Source organism: Motacilla alba, chromosome 12 (genome assembly GCF_015832195.1).
Source record: "Motacilla alba alba isolate MOTALB_02 chromosome 12, Motacilla_alba_V1.0_pri, whole genome shotgun sequence".
Classification (NCBI taxonomy): domain Eukaryota; kingdom Metazoa; phylum Chordata; class Aves; order Passeriformes; family Motacillidae; genus Motacilla; species Motacilla alba.
Window position 1 is genome coordinate 7,520,489 of NC_052027.1, and position 16,046 is coordinate 7,536,534.

Genomic DNA, 16,046 nt, shown 5'->3' on the forward strand with positions numbered 1-16,046 from the left:
CCATTTAAAACAAATTCTGCCTAGGTGATTTGGGGAAGTGTTAAGGAGCAACTGCTAACAAACAAGAAAATCTCTTACTCTTCCTTTTTCAACAAGGTTCGTGATCATGACAATGATTCCTGTATTTTGTTCCCAAATCATCCTCCAGAAATCTTCAAAGGTAGACTTTAAAGGTCCCTGGGTAGCAATGTAGGCTTTTGCTTTGTTGTAACCCTTCAAAGAAAACCATAAAGCCAAGTGAGATGAAAGCAGTATCATGGCAGAAAAATTAATATTTTAGAGGTAACAAGGAAGGTGCTTTTCTAATTCAGAATAGTGAGGAATTTGTAGCAAAATTATCAGGTGAAGTTGGAAAATACAATCACATCACAAGTGACAATACTTCCTTCCTGTGGAAGGATTCAAAGGTAGAGCAGATAAAAATCATGAAAACAACTTACATCGACATAATTAGCATTAATGTAGTCACTGTGCTTAGAATCTTTCCCTGGTAAAGGCCTTAGCTTCACCCTGCTGTGATCATCTGCAGGATAAAAAACAGAGCAGAGAAACATTAGGGAAACATGCTGCAGAAGTGCATTTCCTGGGTATCAGGGCTGCCCTTACTAATACACAGAAAGGATTGGCCTTCGACTGGAGCCAAGAGGATCTGTTCTTGGTCATCTACTCATGTGCACGTTGTCAGCCTTCACATCCCTTAAAGTACATGGTTCATGCTGGGACAGCTTCTCTTTAAAGGGCACTGGAGCCTCAGGAGCACAATTTCTAGAATCATCTGCATCACTCAGGGTAGTGAGATTCAAAGAGCCAGGGCACCCCACGGGGCTGTGAAACACTGCCTCTGCTTGGCTCAGCTCATTATCCTCCCCTCAGTGCTGGGCTCAGACAGCTCTGCTGGCTCTGGGAGCTGAGTGAATGTCCTCACTCCTTCAGCACCACCGTCACACCATGAGGACAGACTTGAGGCTGTGATCTTTAGCTCCTCTTTTTGTTTCACTCAAATGTTGACTCCGCCTTAAAGCAGGAAAAAAATCATAGTCCTGCTCCTAGGCAGAAGCACTGGGCTGAGTGGTGCTTCCAACTCATGCAGAGATGAGACATGTGAGCCAACTTCAAGCATAAAGACCGGTTTCATTTGCCTTCCTTGAGGACCAATGGAGAAAGAGGATCCTCCAATGATAATCTGGAGGACTGAAATGCCTGCTTCAATCCTCCTTTAATGTCACATCTCTGTACCTGGAGAGATGAGACCTCTATGTCTAAAGTCAGAGCTGGGACAAGCTCGATTAATGCCTTTGCCCAAGGCCACACAGCAAGTCTTTCACAGGTCTGGGAATTGGTCCTCAGCCAGTACCTTGATTACTACTGAAAATCTGTTAGGGACACGCATTTCCTTCCTATGCCATCAAAAGCATTCAAGATTTACTGCAATGTTTATGACCATTGTGAACTTTTTACCAGTGGGCTCTCCATGTCTGTCCGAAAACCACAGTGACAGTTGCATCTGCCATGCATTCCATATAAGAGAACGACAGGGAAAAAATGACTGCACTTCCATCCCAGATAATTTGCATTCTAGAGCAGAGTCCAGATTTGCAGTTCTCAGAGGGATACAGGCAAAGCCTGCTCTGTGCTACAAAGATCACTATTTGTCCAAATCCTACACAGAGCTAAAGCAGTTTGAAATACAGCAGATACACTCTGTAAGATTTAGCACCTTTGGGACTGTAGAGTAATCCCAGGAATCATCAGTAAAACTCTTTGCTCCTCCATGCACTTCCCCTAGGCCAGTTTTCAGGCATTAGTGGGCAGGAGAGCTCTGATCATCAATTTATCCCAGTTATTCCTCTGCAAAATTTCATACCAAACTTCTACAACTATGCTTGGACATTCAAGCTGTGAAACATTTCAAAACAAAAGCTGGAGGGAAATCCTGGCCTCAGAGAAGTCAAAACATCCACTGCCTCTAATGGGGAAAGGATCTCCCAGCCACACTTTCACATGTTTATTACACCCTGTGTAATAATGTCACCTGGGGCCACCTGGCTGTGCCAGTCACACACACACTGCAAGAGGAGAGTGCCCTTTTGGTTGTTCATTGTGCTTAGGCCAGTGCTTACTTACAGGCCAGGATGTTGATGTATCTGTTCTTGTGCTTGTTGTCGGGGTGGTTGGAATGCTCTGCAGTGATGTTCATGTCAGCCGTACAGCGCTGCACTTCCTAGGCAGAAAGATTATACACATGGAAACTTTGTCAGTCCAAAAAACCCTGAGCTTTCTCTCCTTCTGCAACAGCATGGAAACCATGTTCAAAGTATCAGTAGTTTAACTGCTGGGTTAAACACAAAGTCTTTCAGTATTGTCCTGTATGTTGTGGTCTCACACTGAGCAGTGTCAGCTGTCCCTGGTCACGCTCCTCTCCACAGGCTTGGGGACAAACACTCTGAGAGCCAGCTGTCCCCTCTGACCACCAGTCCATCACCTTCTGTATCTCCTGCCATGCTCCACTCTGTGCCTCCTTGGGGAGCTAAGATAGGGTCCCTCAGATGCAAGAGTGGCCAGGGCAGTGTAACAAACGAAGAACAAAAAACATTTCAACAGAAGACTTTCGATCGCTGGACAACTTATCTGCTTATAACCTCTCAAAATGGGGTTTCTGACATTTAAGTTTGGCACTGACCTTTTGCTAGTTCTCTGTAGAGAGATGCCTTTTGTAAAATATAAATAAAAGAGATCTCTGAAGACAACAATGAGGGCTTTAAATACCACAGCCTGGATGCTGATTACCAGCCCCGATCCAGGGAAGAGAAGGTTGCATCCATGTACATTTACAAAGCAGAGAGAGACCATGGTGCTCATGAAGCCAGAGATGCAGATGTCTGTCTAGCTGGGGCTGTAGGTTAAATACCCAGATCCCTTGGAATTTTTAAGTTCTTAGCCCACCCCTTGCTCTGTTCAACAACAGAATACAGAGTTGTTGAAATAGGGCAATGGAGGGTCTTTTTTTTGACTCCAAAGTGAAGCAGCCATTCCCCATGAGAGCTACACCCTTCAGAGACTGCTCTACAAACTGAATCACTCAGGAGTCTTTTCTGTTCCAAGATACACCTTTTTAGTATCTGTTTCACCATAATCTTCCGAAAAAGAGAACACTCTTTTTATCACTAGCATAAATAGTCTTCATTTAAAGACATATTTTTAAAACAAACATTAAAATTTGAAGTTTACAAAGTTGTGGAAGAAATTATATTTATTCAAGTCTTTTGTGACTCCCAGAAACTGCACCAAACAGAACCAATTTCCCCCCAGGATATGTGAGGAAGTGCCAAATTACTTTGTACTTCAGACTTTAAAAATAACAGTATAGAACCTAAGAGGCAAAGTCATTAGGAGCTCACAGCTGCTACAAAGATCACGAGCTAAGTGACAGAGAAAAATTATCACAAGAAATGCTATACAAACAGCAGATGTAGGAGTTCAGCATTATGCAGACATTTCACCGAGGACTTGCATAGCAATTTTGATATCTTCCCCAACATTTACATTTTAAAAGTGCACAGTATACTAAAACCTTGTACATTTTATAGCTTTTATATCCATGTGACACTCTCAAATAACAATTGCTTCTCTCTCTCTTCCCAACCCTCCACAGGGAGAAACATACTGTGCTCCAGGAGATGAGCTGAGCAAAGACAAAGACGAATCAAGCAAAACTCTCAGCTGGCCCTAATGGAATTTTCATAGTTCCACTTCTATCAAATAAAAAACCCCATATTAAAGTGTGCTCTTCCCCTAATTCTGCCTGTCAGCTCCAGTAAGCAAGGGATTTCAGATAACACAATAGGCAGGATCAGTTCAGCCTAAGTCATGGCTGGAAAAGCAGCGATATTTACATGTTAGGTTGATTTAATGTAATTTTGTTTTACTTATATTTTCATTTAGAAATCATACAACATCACTGCTGTACCGATACTGGTCCCTCCTAAAAAATACCCTGCCTGCTTCTGAAGAGCCTCACATCAAACCCTGCATCCCTGCATCACTATAAAATTCTTTTTAGAAGTTATTGGTGTTGAAAAATTTATGCCGAATGCTGTAGAATTTAATACAGATTAATCCAATAAGGTTCTGTGGAGAATACTCTGAGAAGTTATGGAATTTAATAGGGAATTACCTCCCTGCTAAGGAATTTTCTCTGACAGTTTAAATACTACATAGTAAATGTATCATTTTCTATTAAATTCTATAGGATTTTTCCATAAGGGAATTGTTGGGGAGGTTAATCATTTTAATTAACCTTTTTATGTTGATGGTGACTGTTTCCTCGACTGTACATGTTCCCAGCTGGCCAATATAACGTTAATAGAAGAGGAAGATTAAGCTAAGATGGTGAAAAACACAGCAGTGGAAAAGGAGGTCTGATGCTGTGAGAGCTGATGATCTGCAAATGGCTTTTCTTAACACACAGCATTCTAAATGGTTTTTAATACTCTGGAAAGCTGTTGTAATGGTGGATTCCTATATTTACACAATGCAGAAGCATAGCAAAAGGAGACTGTTACAGAAAAGCTTCCCCCTTGCCAATATACCTCAGCTATTCTTTGTCTTTTTAAAGTCTTCAGCCCTCCCCTCCAGTCCAGGACACAGCCAAGGCTTTGGGACACTGAAGCTGTCAATGAGAAGGGGATTGAGGACATCCTCCAGCTCCACCCTGGCCTGGGTTTGGCTGTGCCAAAACCCAGGTGAGGTTGAGAGCAGAGGGTGGGTATCCATTCTCTGTTACCCTCCGGGGCTCATCTCTCCAAATCCTACCAGCAAATTACTAAACCACAGGCTCCCCCCCAGTCAGTAAGGCATAACTTCACATTCCTCTGTTATTATAGCTGAGGTGCTTGCCTTTCATCAATGCACAGAAGGCTGCAAGGAGACAAGACTAGCTGCAGTCTGTTATCTGTGCCCCTGTCCAGAGTATTATTTACCCCTTGGCAGAAGAGGACACCCTGGTGTTAATAAATAACATCCTGGAGAAAGTCCCCAAAAGTCCCCATCTTAATTATGCCATTTTACCACATTTATGTATATCACATATTTACTTTCCCAGCATTTTCTGTTGCTGATGCAATGAGCATCCTGGGATTTCTAAACCTTACTGGCTACCAAGTCCCTCAGTTGCACTAAAAACATCACCACGATTGCATTACTACTAAAGCCTACGTTTGCAGGCAGGTCACCAGGTCAGGGCTGCTCACTGCAGCTCAGCCTAAACAAAGCCCACTCCCAGCAGGCACACAACTGTTACTAGCACCTTGGAGTAGGACAGATAGTGTTTGTACCACCACGTTCATAATTCATCCATAAACTTTTCATCTCTAGAATATTTCCTTTGGTTTTCCTTAATCCAGCTTAGTCTCCTCCACTGATTTTAATGATGGCTGGCTTGCACACTGCTGCTCCTCGTGTTTAACTTCCCAGAACACATTACTGTCCCAGGATGAATGGATACAGGCTTTATTCTGTCCTTTCAACTTAATCATTGACAACCCTAGAAACCAAAGTACATGGTTTCAATTGACTGTTAGTTACTGTAAGAAGTGTTCTAGTCTATGCTATTATGGCTAATTTACCTTTTAATTATATTGTCCATGCTAATGCTAATTGGAATTTGATACACCCAGGTTTAACGACCCATTTTAATTGCCTTTCTGAAACAAGTTACAGATTAGTTTCTTCTAAACTTGAAAGAATTTCCATTTAAGTGTAAAATCAAACTGCTCCAGTGTCTTGCTGGCAGTATAAGGTTCTGAGCAGGATTTTTTGCTACAGTGGCTGAGCAGGAACTCGGTCTCTCGATTTGGCCTCACAAAGCACTGCTGCTGTTGTTTCCCATTACTTCAGGCTGCTGTCCTGGCAGGGGCTGAACTGTGAAAGCCTATGAATAGCAATGAGGAGTGACAACAAAGAAAGGATCCTAATCTGAGCAACTAAACCTGAGAAGATCCATAGCTGTGTTTTGATATTAACATTGGTATTTTTCAGCATGGAAGCGTCCACCCCCAATATCAGTTTTGATCTATTATTTTAATCCCAAATTACAAGAATTCTGTGGTAGTGCTCTTTCTGTTTGTTTTATCACAGCAAACATGAAGACAGCATACCAACAGAGACTGCAGATAGTATTTGAAGATATCCCCCAGGAACAGTGTAGATTTCTGTAATAATTTAGCACTGGTATAAACTCTCCAACAGCACTCGAGAGAGAGGTGAGTTGGGGACAGCCTAGAAAGAGGTGAAAATAAACAAAGCAAAAGGACTCAACACAGGAATAACATCATTAGACAGCTAAAAACTCCTGTGAAATGCATGAGAGAGGAAAGGATGGTGGCGCAGAGGTGTCAGAGTCTGACCAAAACCTTGCATTGCCCAGCCAATGGCTCATCCAAATGGGGCTTCCAGGTACAACCCTTGGGAATGGCTGTGGTACTGTGGTGAGTGATAGAAACCCCAGACATCTGAACTTCTTTTACTGCTTCTCTTCATCTCTTAATTCACAATGCCAGTTTCTCAGGGTGGGTGAAGCGGTGAGATAAAAGTTGAGAACTCCAGGAAGGTCCTGCTCTGCAGCAATCCTTCCTCCTCCAGCTTCACAGTGCTGCTTCCCTCTGGTTTCAGTACAGCAATGCAAAGGCTGAGAACACCTCTAATTAAGGCACTTTTGGGCCAGGTTATAAAACATTCCCAATGCAGCATTGCCTGCTAGCAGCATGCTTTTGAAATGGCATCTTTCTGCTGCCAAATTCCTTGGTATAGATGCAGCTATAAGCATGTGCCTGGTGTGAGCTGTGTCTAATCTGTAAGGGATGTCAGGATAACTACACTGGGTTTTTAGTATCTCAAGAAGTGTGCAAAGTGCAGCATTATCTGTTTTCAATGCAACCCACTGCTAATGTTCTGAGGTCTCCAGTTAAAAAGAGCCAGTGACCCCTGCCCTGAGCAGCAGCAACCATGAGAATAACATTAGCAAATCCCTGCCACATCACTGGAAATATAGATTTATGCTATTTTCTTACATTTCAGGCCATTTAGAAGAAGGTGCCGCTGGAGTATAAAGATATTTTCAATTTATGTGATGAGGGAGCTAGACAGCCTGCCTCTGAGTTCAGCGAGCCTGTTCAGACTCCAAATTGGCAATGAATCATTATGCTCACACGGCCACAGGCAGGAGAGGTCTGCAGAGATTGCATTCCCCTCTCTAACTGCTCCTGCAGCAGCACTGACCAGCCCACTCCAGAATTGCAGAGGAGGGAAGTAAAACTCCCTGATCTCAAAATTCCAAATGCTGCTTTAAACTGTAAAAAATCACAGTTAGCTTTGGGGATGGAAGGTGATTTCTTGGCTTAGTGTTCCCTTCTTAGAGCAAAAGGACATGATTACTCAAAAAAACTTACTGTGTTATTCCAGTAACCGGCCAGGGGGAGGGAGTGAAAAGCTCTGCTGTGGGAGGTGGCACTTCACACTCTTTTTGATACAGGAATTTGGAGGGCACATGTCCTATATAGTCAGGCTATGAGGGGAATAGAGGATGATAAATGTGACATCAGTTTTTAAATTGAGATCCAGAAGGGGTTTTAGGCACTGCAGCCCACTATATCTGACTTCTCTGTGGGGCAAACTGCAAGACTCCACAATTGAGGAGCAGTGCTAGTGAACGCCTTGAACACATTGGGGAGAGGTCCCTGAAGAAGTCTACAGGCTGCCTAGAAGAGAGCAGCATATCAATTTCCAAAATGTGTGAAAAGGCCTCTCAGAAAGTATTACTTAAAAACCTGTCCTGGTTTTGGAGCAAAAAGAAAACTTGCCTTTGTGCACTACCAGGGTAGAGGTGGGACTCACCTGCCCAGGAATTTCCAGTGCTCAACTTTCACTGGTGGGATCTTATGGGGACCTCACTTATTCATAAGTGGACTGCAGAGGAGACAAAGTGTGTTTACAATACCCAATTATTCAGGATAATTAGAATGAAAACTATTTGTGAAGGGAAGCTGAACAATCTCACAGCACGGAGTGGCCGAGTGACAAAATGGCAAATGAAATTCAATGTTGATAAATGCAAAGTGATGTACTTGGGGAAAAACAACCCTGACTATACATACATGCTGACAGGTTCCCAATTTGCTATCGCCATACAGTGATGAGGCCTTGGGGTCACACTCAATAGTTTTCTGGAGGTGTCAGCTGAGTGCTCAGTAGTTGTTAAAAACCAAATACTGTGTCAGGAAGGAGAAAAGTAATAGAAAACTGAAAACGTCACTGAACTCTGCATTGAAACCACCTGCCATGTTCTGTGCACAGCTGTGGTCTTCCCATCTTGACAAGGTTATGGTAAAGGAAGATAAAAAGGTACAGAAGGGACAACTCATCGCAAGTCTGGAGTGGCTTCCTCTAAAAAATGAAGTGAATAATTTAGATTTCTTTAGATTTGAAAATGGATTATTAAGGGGGAATATAAAGGCAGACAGAATCATGTGAGTAAACAGGGATGCACTTTGTAATGCAAAAAGTAGGGGGCACCAAGAGAAGTTATTCAATTTGAAATCAAAGCAAAAAGAAGTCTGTTCTTGTGGAGCAAATGGTAGAATTAATTGCAATGGAATGCTTTGGACACCAGAAGCCTAAAAGGGTTCAAGAGACAATTAGAAATTTATGGAAGAAAGGTCTATCAAAGACTGTTAAATGTAATGATGCCACGAAAATCTCTGGCTAGACAAGGAATAGATATAATCTCTGGCTCAGGAAGCCTTTCAATCTCTGTTCAGTCTTGCCCTCAAACCCTGCCCCAGTAAAAGTCCTGTACACCACAGCAAGACAGTGCTGGAGCTACCTGAGAGCAAGCCAAAAAACTTCCCTGAACATTTTCAGTCTACTACTGAACAAACTCCAAGATTGAGTACAAAGAGTTATGTCAGAGACCAGCACTACTGATGCAGAATCTTCAGTTTAAAAGCTATTTGTTGTTCAGTATTAAACTGGGTCCCGTATTTCCAATTTATATCAAAAATTGAAAATTCACAGGACTCAAAGGAAATCTTTAAAATTCTGTATATACAAGAAAGCCCAGCTATCATCAGACAATAAAGCTGGCTACTTGCACTAAGGGAATTACCCAAAATTACCCAAAGGGAATAAGGATTCATTTTGGATGTACTTTCCAAGGGAAGATTTTTGAGTTCAAAGTCCTTTTTTCCTCGGCACATAAAATGCTTCCTAAGCACATTCACAAAATATTTAGCTGTAATTACAGCTCAATTTAAGAGGAGGAGGGAGTATTCACACAATTTACTTTTAGAGGAATCTTCTTCCTGTAAAAACCAACCTAACACAGCCCTAAATATGCTGCCAAAAACACAGGAAGTGACACCAAAATTTAGCAAAAAACAAGTGGAGGATGTTCACCTTCCACACTGGGCAGTGTATGTGTGTGCCTAGCTTAGTCTTTCCTTTTGCACCTTCTACCTTAAACCTCCAGCCACAGAAAATTCTGAGGAGATTTTTGATCAATTTCTTTCTTTTTTAAACAAAATCTCATGCAGTGGTTGCCTTTGGGAGGATTTATTTATTCTGCAGTATTGATCACATTATTTCAGCATCTCCTTGCCATCCTCTTTTCTTCCCCTTTTAGCTGTAAAAAGCTGTATTTTTTTTTTTTTTTTGTATGACTGTAGAATCAATCACCTCTTTTCAAAAGTTCCACAGGCACAAAGGCACAATATGGCTGTGGTACTTTCCACCTAAGGCTAGCAGGCCTGGATTTTCCATTTTAGCTGGACTCTTATTATTTCTCCATAAAACATTAGCTAAGTCTTCCCCATAGCTGGCAGATGCAACTCCAGGACATGGACCATGGATCTGACTGGATGTGAGAAGCTGCACTGCAGCCACTCCAACAGCTACTGAATGAATGTAACCTTGGGTCCACTGTCCCTCAGCCACTCTCCAAGCTGGGGCTCTGACCTCTGAGTCAGTTTGGGCACTTGAGAAACACTTTACATAGAGGTTCTGTAAAAAATCAGAGTTTCAAATCAGGCCCACGAGGCCTCAGCAGGGCAGAACACCAGCAATGAAGGGGAGCTGGGTGGTTCAGCCCAGACAGAGATCACCTTGCTCCTATTCCTACTCCTTACTCCAGCAGGAGATTTCATTTACATTTAGGAGGCTGAGACCTCAGCTATGGAGAAATAAATCTGGAGTAGCTATCCTGACTTCAAAGCAGACGCTCCAAGTTTTAAGCCAGCACAGAGAATAGAATTTGGTGCACGCAGTGCAGTCGGAGGAGTTTAACTTCCCTTTGGACCCTGTGCTCCCCAGAATGGGACTAATTGGCCAAAGCTCTCTCCAACTAGCTGCCACAGCACAGCACTCACAGCAGGGAACTCCAGGAGGAAGGGAAAAAATAAGGCTATTAGAGCAGTGTTTTTCTTTGCTAAAACACAGGCAGAAGGTGTCCAACATTTGTTAATAGCAGTGATTCTGTGACAGCTGAAGCAAAGCTTGCTTAAAGCCAGACCAAGTTTACAGATGTGTTGTTGATTATTTTGAATAATTAAATGGTGTAAAACCCAGCTGTGATGAATAGCACTGGGGTCGCAATTCATAAATAATTGAGAAGAGTGAGTCGCATTTGATCATCCTGATCAAATTCTGCTCTCTGGAGAATAAATGTTTGTCCTGAATACCATCAACATTGTTAAATGCCTCAATATTCCTGCTCAGCCATCCAGCCAGCAGTCAATTGAACTAAATCACTTTAACACCTTACACATTTGCCTTCCTCATGAATACAAAATGTTTCTAACTTACACAACGCTTTCTTTGGCATCAGACAAAGCAGACACTCTTTATAGACAGTAACCAAACAGCAACAATAAACGTTTTAAATGATCCCATTAAAAACAATTCCTGCATACAATCTTGTCTTTACAGTGCAGTAAGCAAAGAAGCTGTAGATATAAGGCCACCTATTTTGGTTCAGTGCCTTGTTTGTAAGCAGAGCTGCTGCTCTGATTCACAGGCAGCAGGCAAACACTTCCTTTTGCTCGTGGGGAAGCCAGAAGTGCAACTCTGTGTGGTTTCCTGGGGCTTCTCTTGTTTCTCAGTATTTCCAAATGTTCAGCACTGACTGTGATTAGACAGGGTGAAGGAAAAGTTTGACTCTGCTGTCTTATGCTGCATGATGCTTACCATGCCTGCATAATAGGGGTTTGGTAACCCAGAGGTAGAAAACTACTTTCACTCCATTGGAATTATCTCCAAATGAAAGCATATTTATAGGTCAGAATCTGCTCTACACAGGTGACAAGATGCAAATTTAAAAATAGTCACATTAGGTAAATACTACAAACTAAATCCCAAATCCTTTCTCCTTAGTTTTACTGGAACAAAATAATCAATGACTTCAACAGCAGTCTCCTGTCTGAACAGAGCATGAACAAGGACTCAAGGAACTAACTCACAGTTTGGGTTTTCATCAAAGACCAAATTCTACTACTTTTATTCACTGCAAGCACTGTTTCACTCAGGGAATAGATGACTTTTCAGATGACCAAGAGAAGCAAATTCTGGAGCAAGAAGAGTAAAGTAATTGTAAGAAAACCCTTGAGTTAAAAATGACTGTTTGTATCTTCATGTTGTTCCTGGGGGCTTGCAGGCAGCTTTTCCTATTTAAGAAAAACCTAGGAGGGCTCCCCCTTAAAGGCACCAAATCTGTGGTGGTTAGAAAGCATCTGTAAATGTCCAGTCCAGTCCCACACTGCTCATAGCTGGTAGAAAATTGGTATTGTCCTGTTTCTTCTGATATATTTGAGCACTGCATTTACCTGATATGACAGCCTCACACAGATGTCACATGGTCCCCAATTATTAATACACAATTAACTTTAGGAAAACAACATTTTATTGGTGGGTCATTAAATCGTACCTCAAAGTCTTCTGAGAACCCATGCTGGTTATTAGAATACAGCTCACTGATGTGTTTAACAAACTGCTTGACTGGAATTGCTTCCATATCATCTGTAGGAAAAAAAAAAGAGAGATACTCAAAGCTGCTCTTTGTTTCATACATAAAACTTGAGGAGAGGAAGTCTTCACTCGATATCATTTAGATCAGAGTTCCCAGGGGCAGAGCTAGTTCAGTATGCAGTAATAAGAAATCTTGATAAATCTGGCCAGTTTTGAGGTAAACATTTAATTGTATTTCCAATTCTAAGCATGACAATTATAAATACTGAGAGCCTGTTCCCTGGGATGCTGATTTACAAACAATTAAGGTTCAAGGATAATCAGCTCTTGCCCAGTTTGAAGATGGCCGTGGATGGGATGAAGAAACCTCCTCCCTTTCACACGATATAAAAAGAACAGAAGAGACCCCAAATGTGAAAATACAGTTGACAATTACTCCCAGTAAGTTTTACCAGACTGAGCAAACACACAGGCCTTTCTTATTAAACTTATTAACTTTTTTCCCCTTAACACAATAATGTAGAATCCAAATGGAATTATGAAACTGCTTCTAAGCAAAAGAGCAGGCAAACACAACAGCCACTCTGATTTGAGTTCTCTGTCATGCCAGACATTATTAACAACATTGAATATTATTGAGTATCCCACTGGACCATTTGCTCTTGCACAGCACAGTGCAGTGCCACCCAATACACCAGTAAATCACCCTTCTATGTCTTTGCACAAGAAGGAAGTTGAAGACTCAAACTGAAAACAAGACTGTTTTGAGCACCTAGGACTCCAGGCAGATTCTAATAAAGTTGAGATGTAGGATGGCTGACTTATTCCTCTATTTAGCTCTCAAAAAAGGCCTGGATATTGTTATGACCACCACTGCAGTTGGTAGAAAAACTGTGCTTGCCAAGATTCGCCAGTTAATATTTTCAGTCTGGCATTTAGAAAATGCAAATTACTATACAACTGTGATTACTTTCAGCATATGAAATAATCTATTGCCTGATGGCTACTATTGTCTGATGGTGTGATTTTATGGCAATACCCTGTATTTATATAATCCATTTAATATTCTTCTGAAGATAGCATCTAGGTTATGTTTACTCCCAGTAATTCAGTGATGTATTTTTGCTCCCATTTAGCAGACATATGGTTTGGTGCTACAGCTGCATTATAATCTGGATTCTTTTCCTTTTAAACATCTACATTATGATAGAAAAAATCCAAATATTTCTACAGATACTTAGCAAAATTTAACGATAAATAAATAGATGTGACATTTACTGTATTCAGAGTGAAAGATCTTTGGCAGCTAAAACCTCTAAGCTGTCACATACGCTTTTCTTAGCAAAGGGTATGAAGATCTGTATGTGTAAATGAGGTTCTACTTTGGCAAGAATTTTATAGATCCCTGACAATCTGATTTCTTTCCAGCTGATGGCAGTTAATATTGACCATGTCATTACTTCTCTCCTTTTATTTTATAAGGTAACGCTCTAAGGTGGCTTTTTGCATCTATTGACATTTTCAGATCTTAATCAGCTCTCTTCTATTTTATTTACAAGGGCCAATTGTTAAAGATATGTTTGCAATCTGGTCACCTCGCAGTATAGTAATGCTACTTTAATTAACCACATGCTCATTTACTGAATAATACAGAATTCAAAACATTTGACAAGTGTATGCTCTTAGCAAAATGCTGCAGCCTGCAAAAATGCTGGCATTTAAAAATATTTAAGTGATAACATTTATTCTATATAATATTGGGAGTATCATAATTTCATAATATTTATATCAATATTTTCACAGCCAAGACATTTGAATGGGATGATCTATAGGAATCATAGAAATCTATAGAAAGAACCTGTAAAACAGTATTTCCTCTTCTGAAAAGTAGCCCATACATCCTAGACTTCCTTGAAAATAGCTTCTGCTATGATAGCAATTGCATTTAATCTCAAAAGAGAAGCTCCACAGTTATAATTTGAGTTTTTTCCTTGCATAGTATTAGCTCAACTGAGACCAGCCAAGGTAAAAGATTGGCTGCAGCAGACTAGTGTGTCCAAGCTAATTTTGCAGAAGGCAGAATTTAACTTTAATTGTGATCTGTGAGCCAAAAAATACATTAGAGATAACATGCTCTTCAGTCCATTGAATTCCCACCAATTTCAAGGATGGGTCTGCACCAGAAATCCATGGCAAAGCGTTGTTAGTTTTCTTTTTATCATCATCACTGCATGGTGGCAGTATGTCTCCACCTTTATCCCCACTGCTACTTCACTTCTCTCTTGTTAACTGTCCTTTAGTGCTTCTCCTCCCTTTTTCCTCTTCTGCATTTTCATTCGAACTCCCTCCAGAAGCCTTAACCAATGCAGTTTCTCACCAAATTTGATGACATGGGTAACAATCACACATTAAATAATTAAATAGGAAGTGTTGTTGACATATGAGCTCACTGGGTCAGAGGGAAATGAAGGTGCCCATCATCTCAGGAAAACCATGCTGGAAAAAATATAATTATTATGCATCAGAAAGATTAAAATCGGGACTGTGAACATTAGAAAATTTAAAAAGAGTTTAAGGTTTCCAGTTTTCACACTGGTGGGGTAACATGGTCCAGCATGGTCTGTGACAGGATCAGGCACAGCCCTGAGGGGATAGGCAACCTGCAGGGTGGTAGGATATGGCTGGCCCTCTCTGCACACCCACGTGCTCCAGCTGATGGCAGGGAAAGCAGCTGCACAGGAGATAGAGCCTCTCACATGAACCAGTGCAACAGGAAAATCCTGAAGCAATCTAGGCTGGAATTTTTCTGTTCATAACCTCTAACTCCAAACTCCTGCCCAGGAACACAAATCACTTTAGCTGGACACAGGCATGCTTGGCCAGGGGCAGCTTGCCAGGCCTCTGTGTGCTAACACACCCAGCACTCTGGAATGGCCTGAGCTGGCGTTATCTGGAGATGGCTGTGACCTTCTCCAGGAAAACCAACAGATGTAGCTAGAAGCACAGAATCTGATTTTCCTTTAGCTATTGTCAGCCCACAGGCTTTGGCTAAGCCTTCTTTCCATCTTAAAGCAAACAGACTTAAATTCTATAATTCTTTTAGTTGATTGAAGAGATTAATAGAATCCTATAATGGCTAATTAGCAGCTCTCCATTGTTCTGTGCATATTCACTTTTGCACTATATACTTTTTCCCATCAAGAAGCTGGAGTGACATTTGATATTGTCAGCGCAATCCTTACATTTTCCAAGACCTACACATTATTCAAAGAGAAGAGGGAGGTGTTTTAATAACATACCTTCACCTCTAACACTGCAGATATAATTACATTTCTGTCTAGCTTGGGTTTAGCCATCTGTTTTATCAGTGTCAATAAAGTGATTCTGGATTTACTTCACTGTGAAATATGAGCTGAATCTGGCACCACAATAATGTACTAACCCTTTGTGTTACACAGAGAAAGAAGTATACTCTGATGGACAATATTTTAGTAACATATTTTATAATCAGACACTAACAAAGCTGACACTTGGCGGGGTATGTTTAATTTCTGTGCTAAGTATTTAACATATTGGTGGAGTTCCCATCTTGACTTGCTGGCCCAAGCCAAGCACCTGAGAGGAGTATCAAATAAACCCAAAGGGGAGCACAAGGCAGTTCATTTCCTGCCACAAAGAGACAATGCCAAGAAGAAAATCATGTTTGTTTAAAAAAATGACTGTAGAGGAAAACCTTCACTAACACCTCCTTTTTAAAGAAATGGCAATTGCAAATGCAGAATATTTAACACATTCCTTTATAACACAGACACCTTCAAAAGAAGCCCAAAGCGTATAGAAGCAATAAGGTTTGAACAGGGTTACATTTTAAGTTCAGATAATTAGTAATCCTACCAGGAAGGATTTTCCCATAGCTCCCACTTAATAAGCTGCCTTTGTAATGTTAAAGCAATAGGGGCCAATTTTCAAAGAAAAATAGGATATCCTATCAGAGATGACATTTCCACATAATAGGGTCTCAGATTCATTTTGAT

General features: G+C 41.1%; 1 protein-coding gene across 1 annotated transcript in view; it reads right to left on the minus strand.

Annotated features, from left to right (window-relative positions):
• PTPRG (protein tyrosine phosphatase receptor type G) overlaps positions 1 to 16,046 on the minus strand; it is a 394,385-nt gene that overhangs the window by 19,373 nt on the left and 358,966 nt on the right. The window contains exons 15-18 of the mRNA XM_038149628.1: positions 11,972 to 12,063; positions 2,125 to 2,221; positions 441 to 523; positions 79 to 213 (exon numbers count right to left, since the gene is read on the minus strand). Of these exons, the coding sequence (XP_038005556.1) occupies positions 79 to 213; positions 441 to 523; positions 2,125 to 2,221; positions 11,972 to 12,063 (407 nt within the window). The remainder of the gene's footprint in view (positions 1 to 78; positions 214 to 440; positions 524 to 2,124; positions 2,222 to 11,971; positions 12,064 to 16,046) is intronic.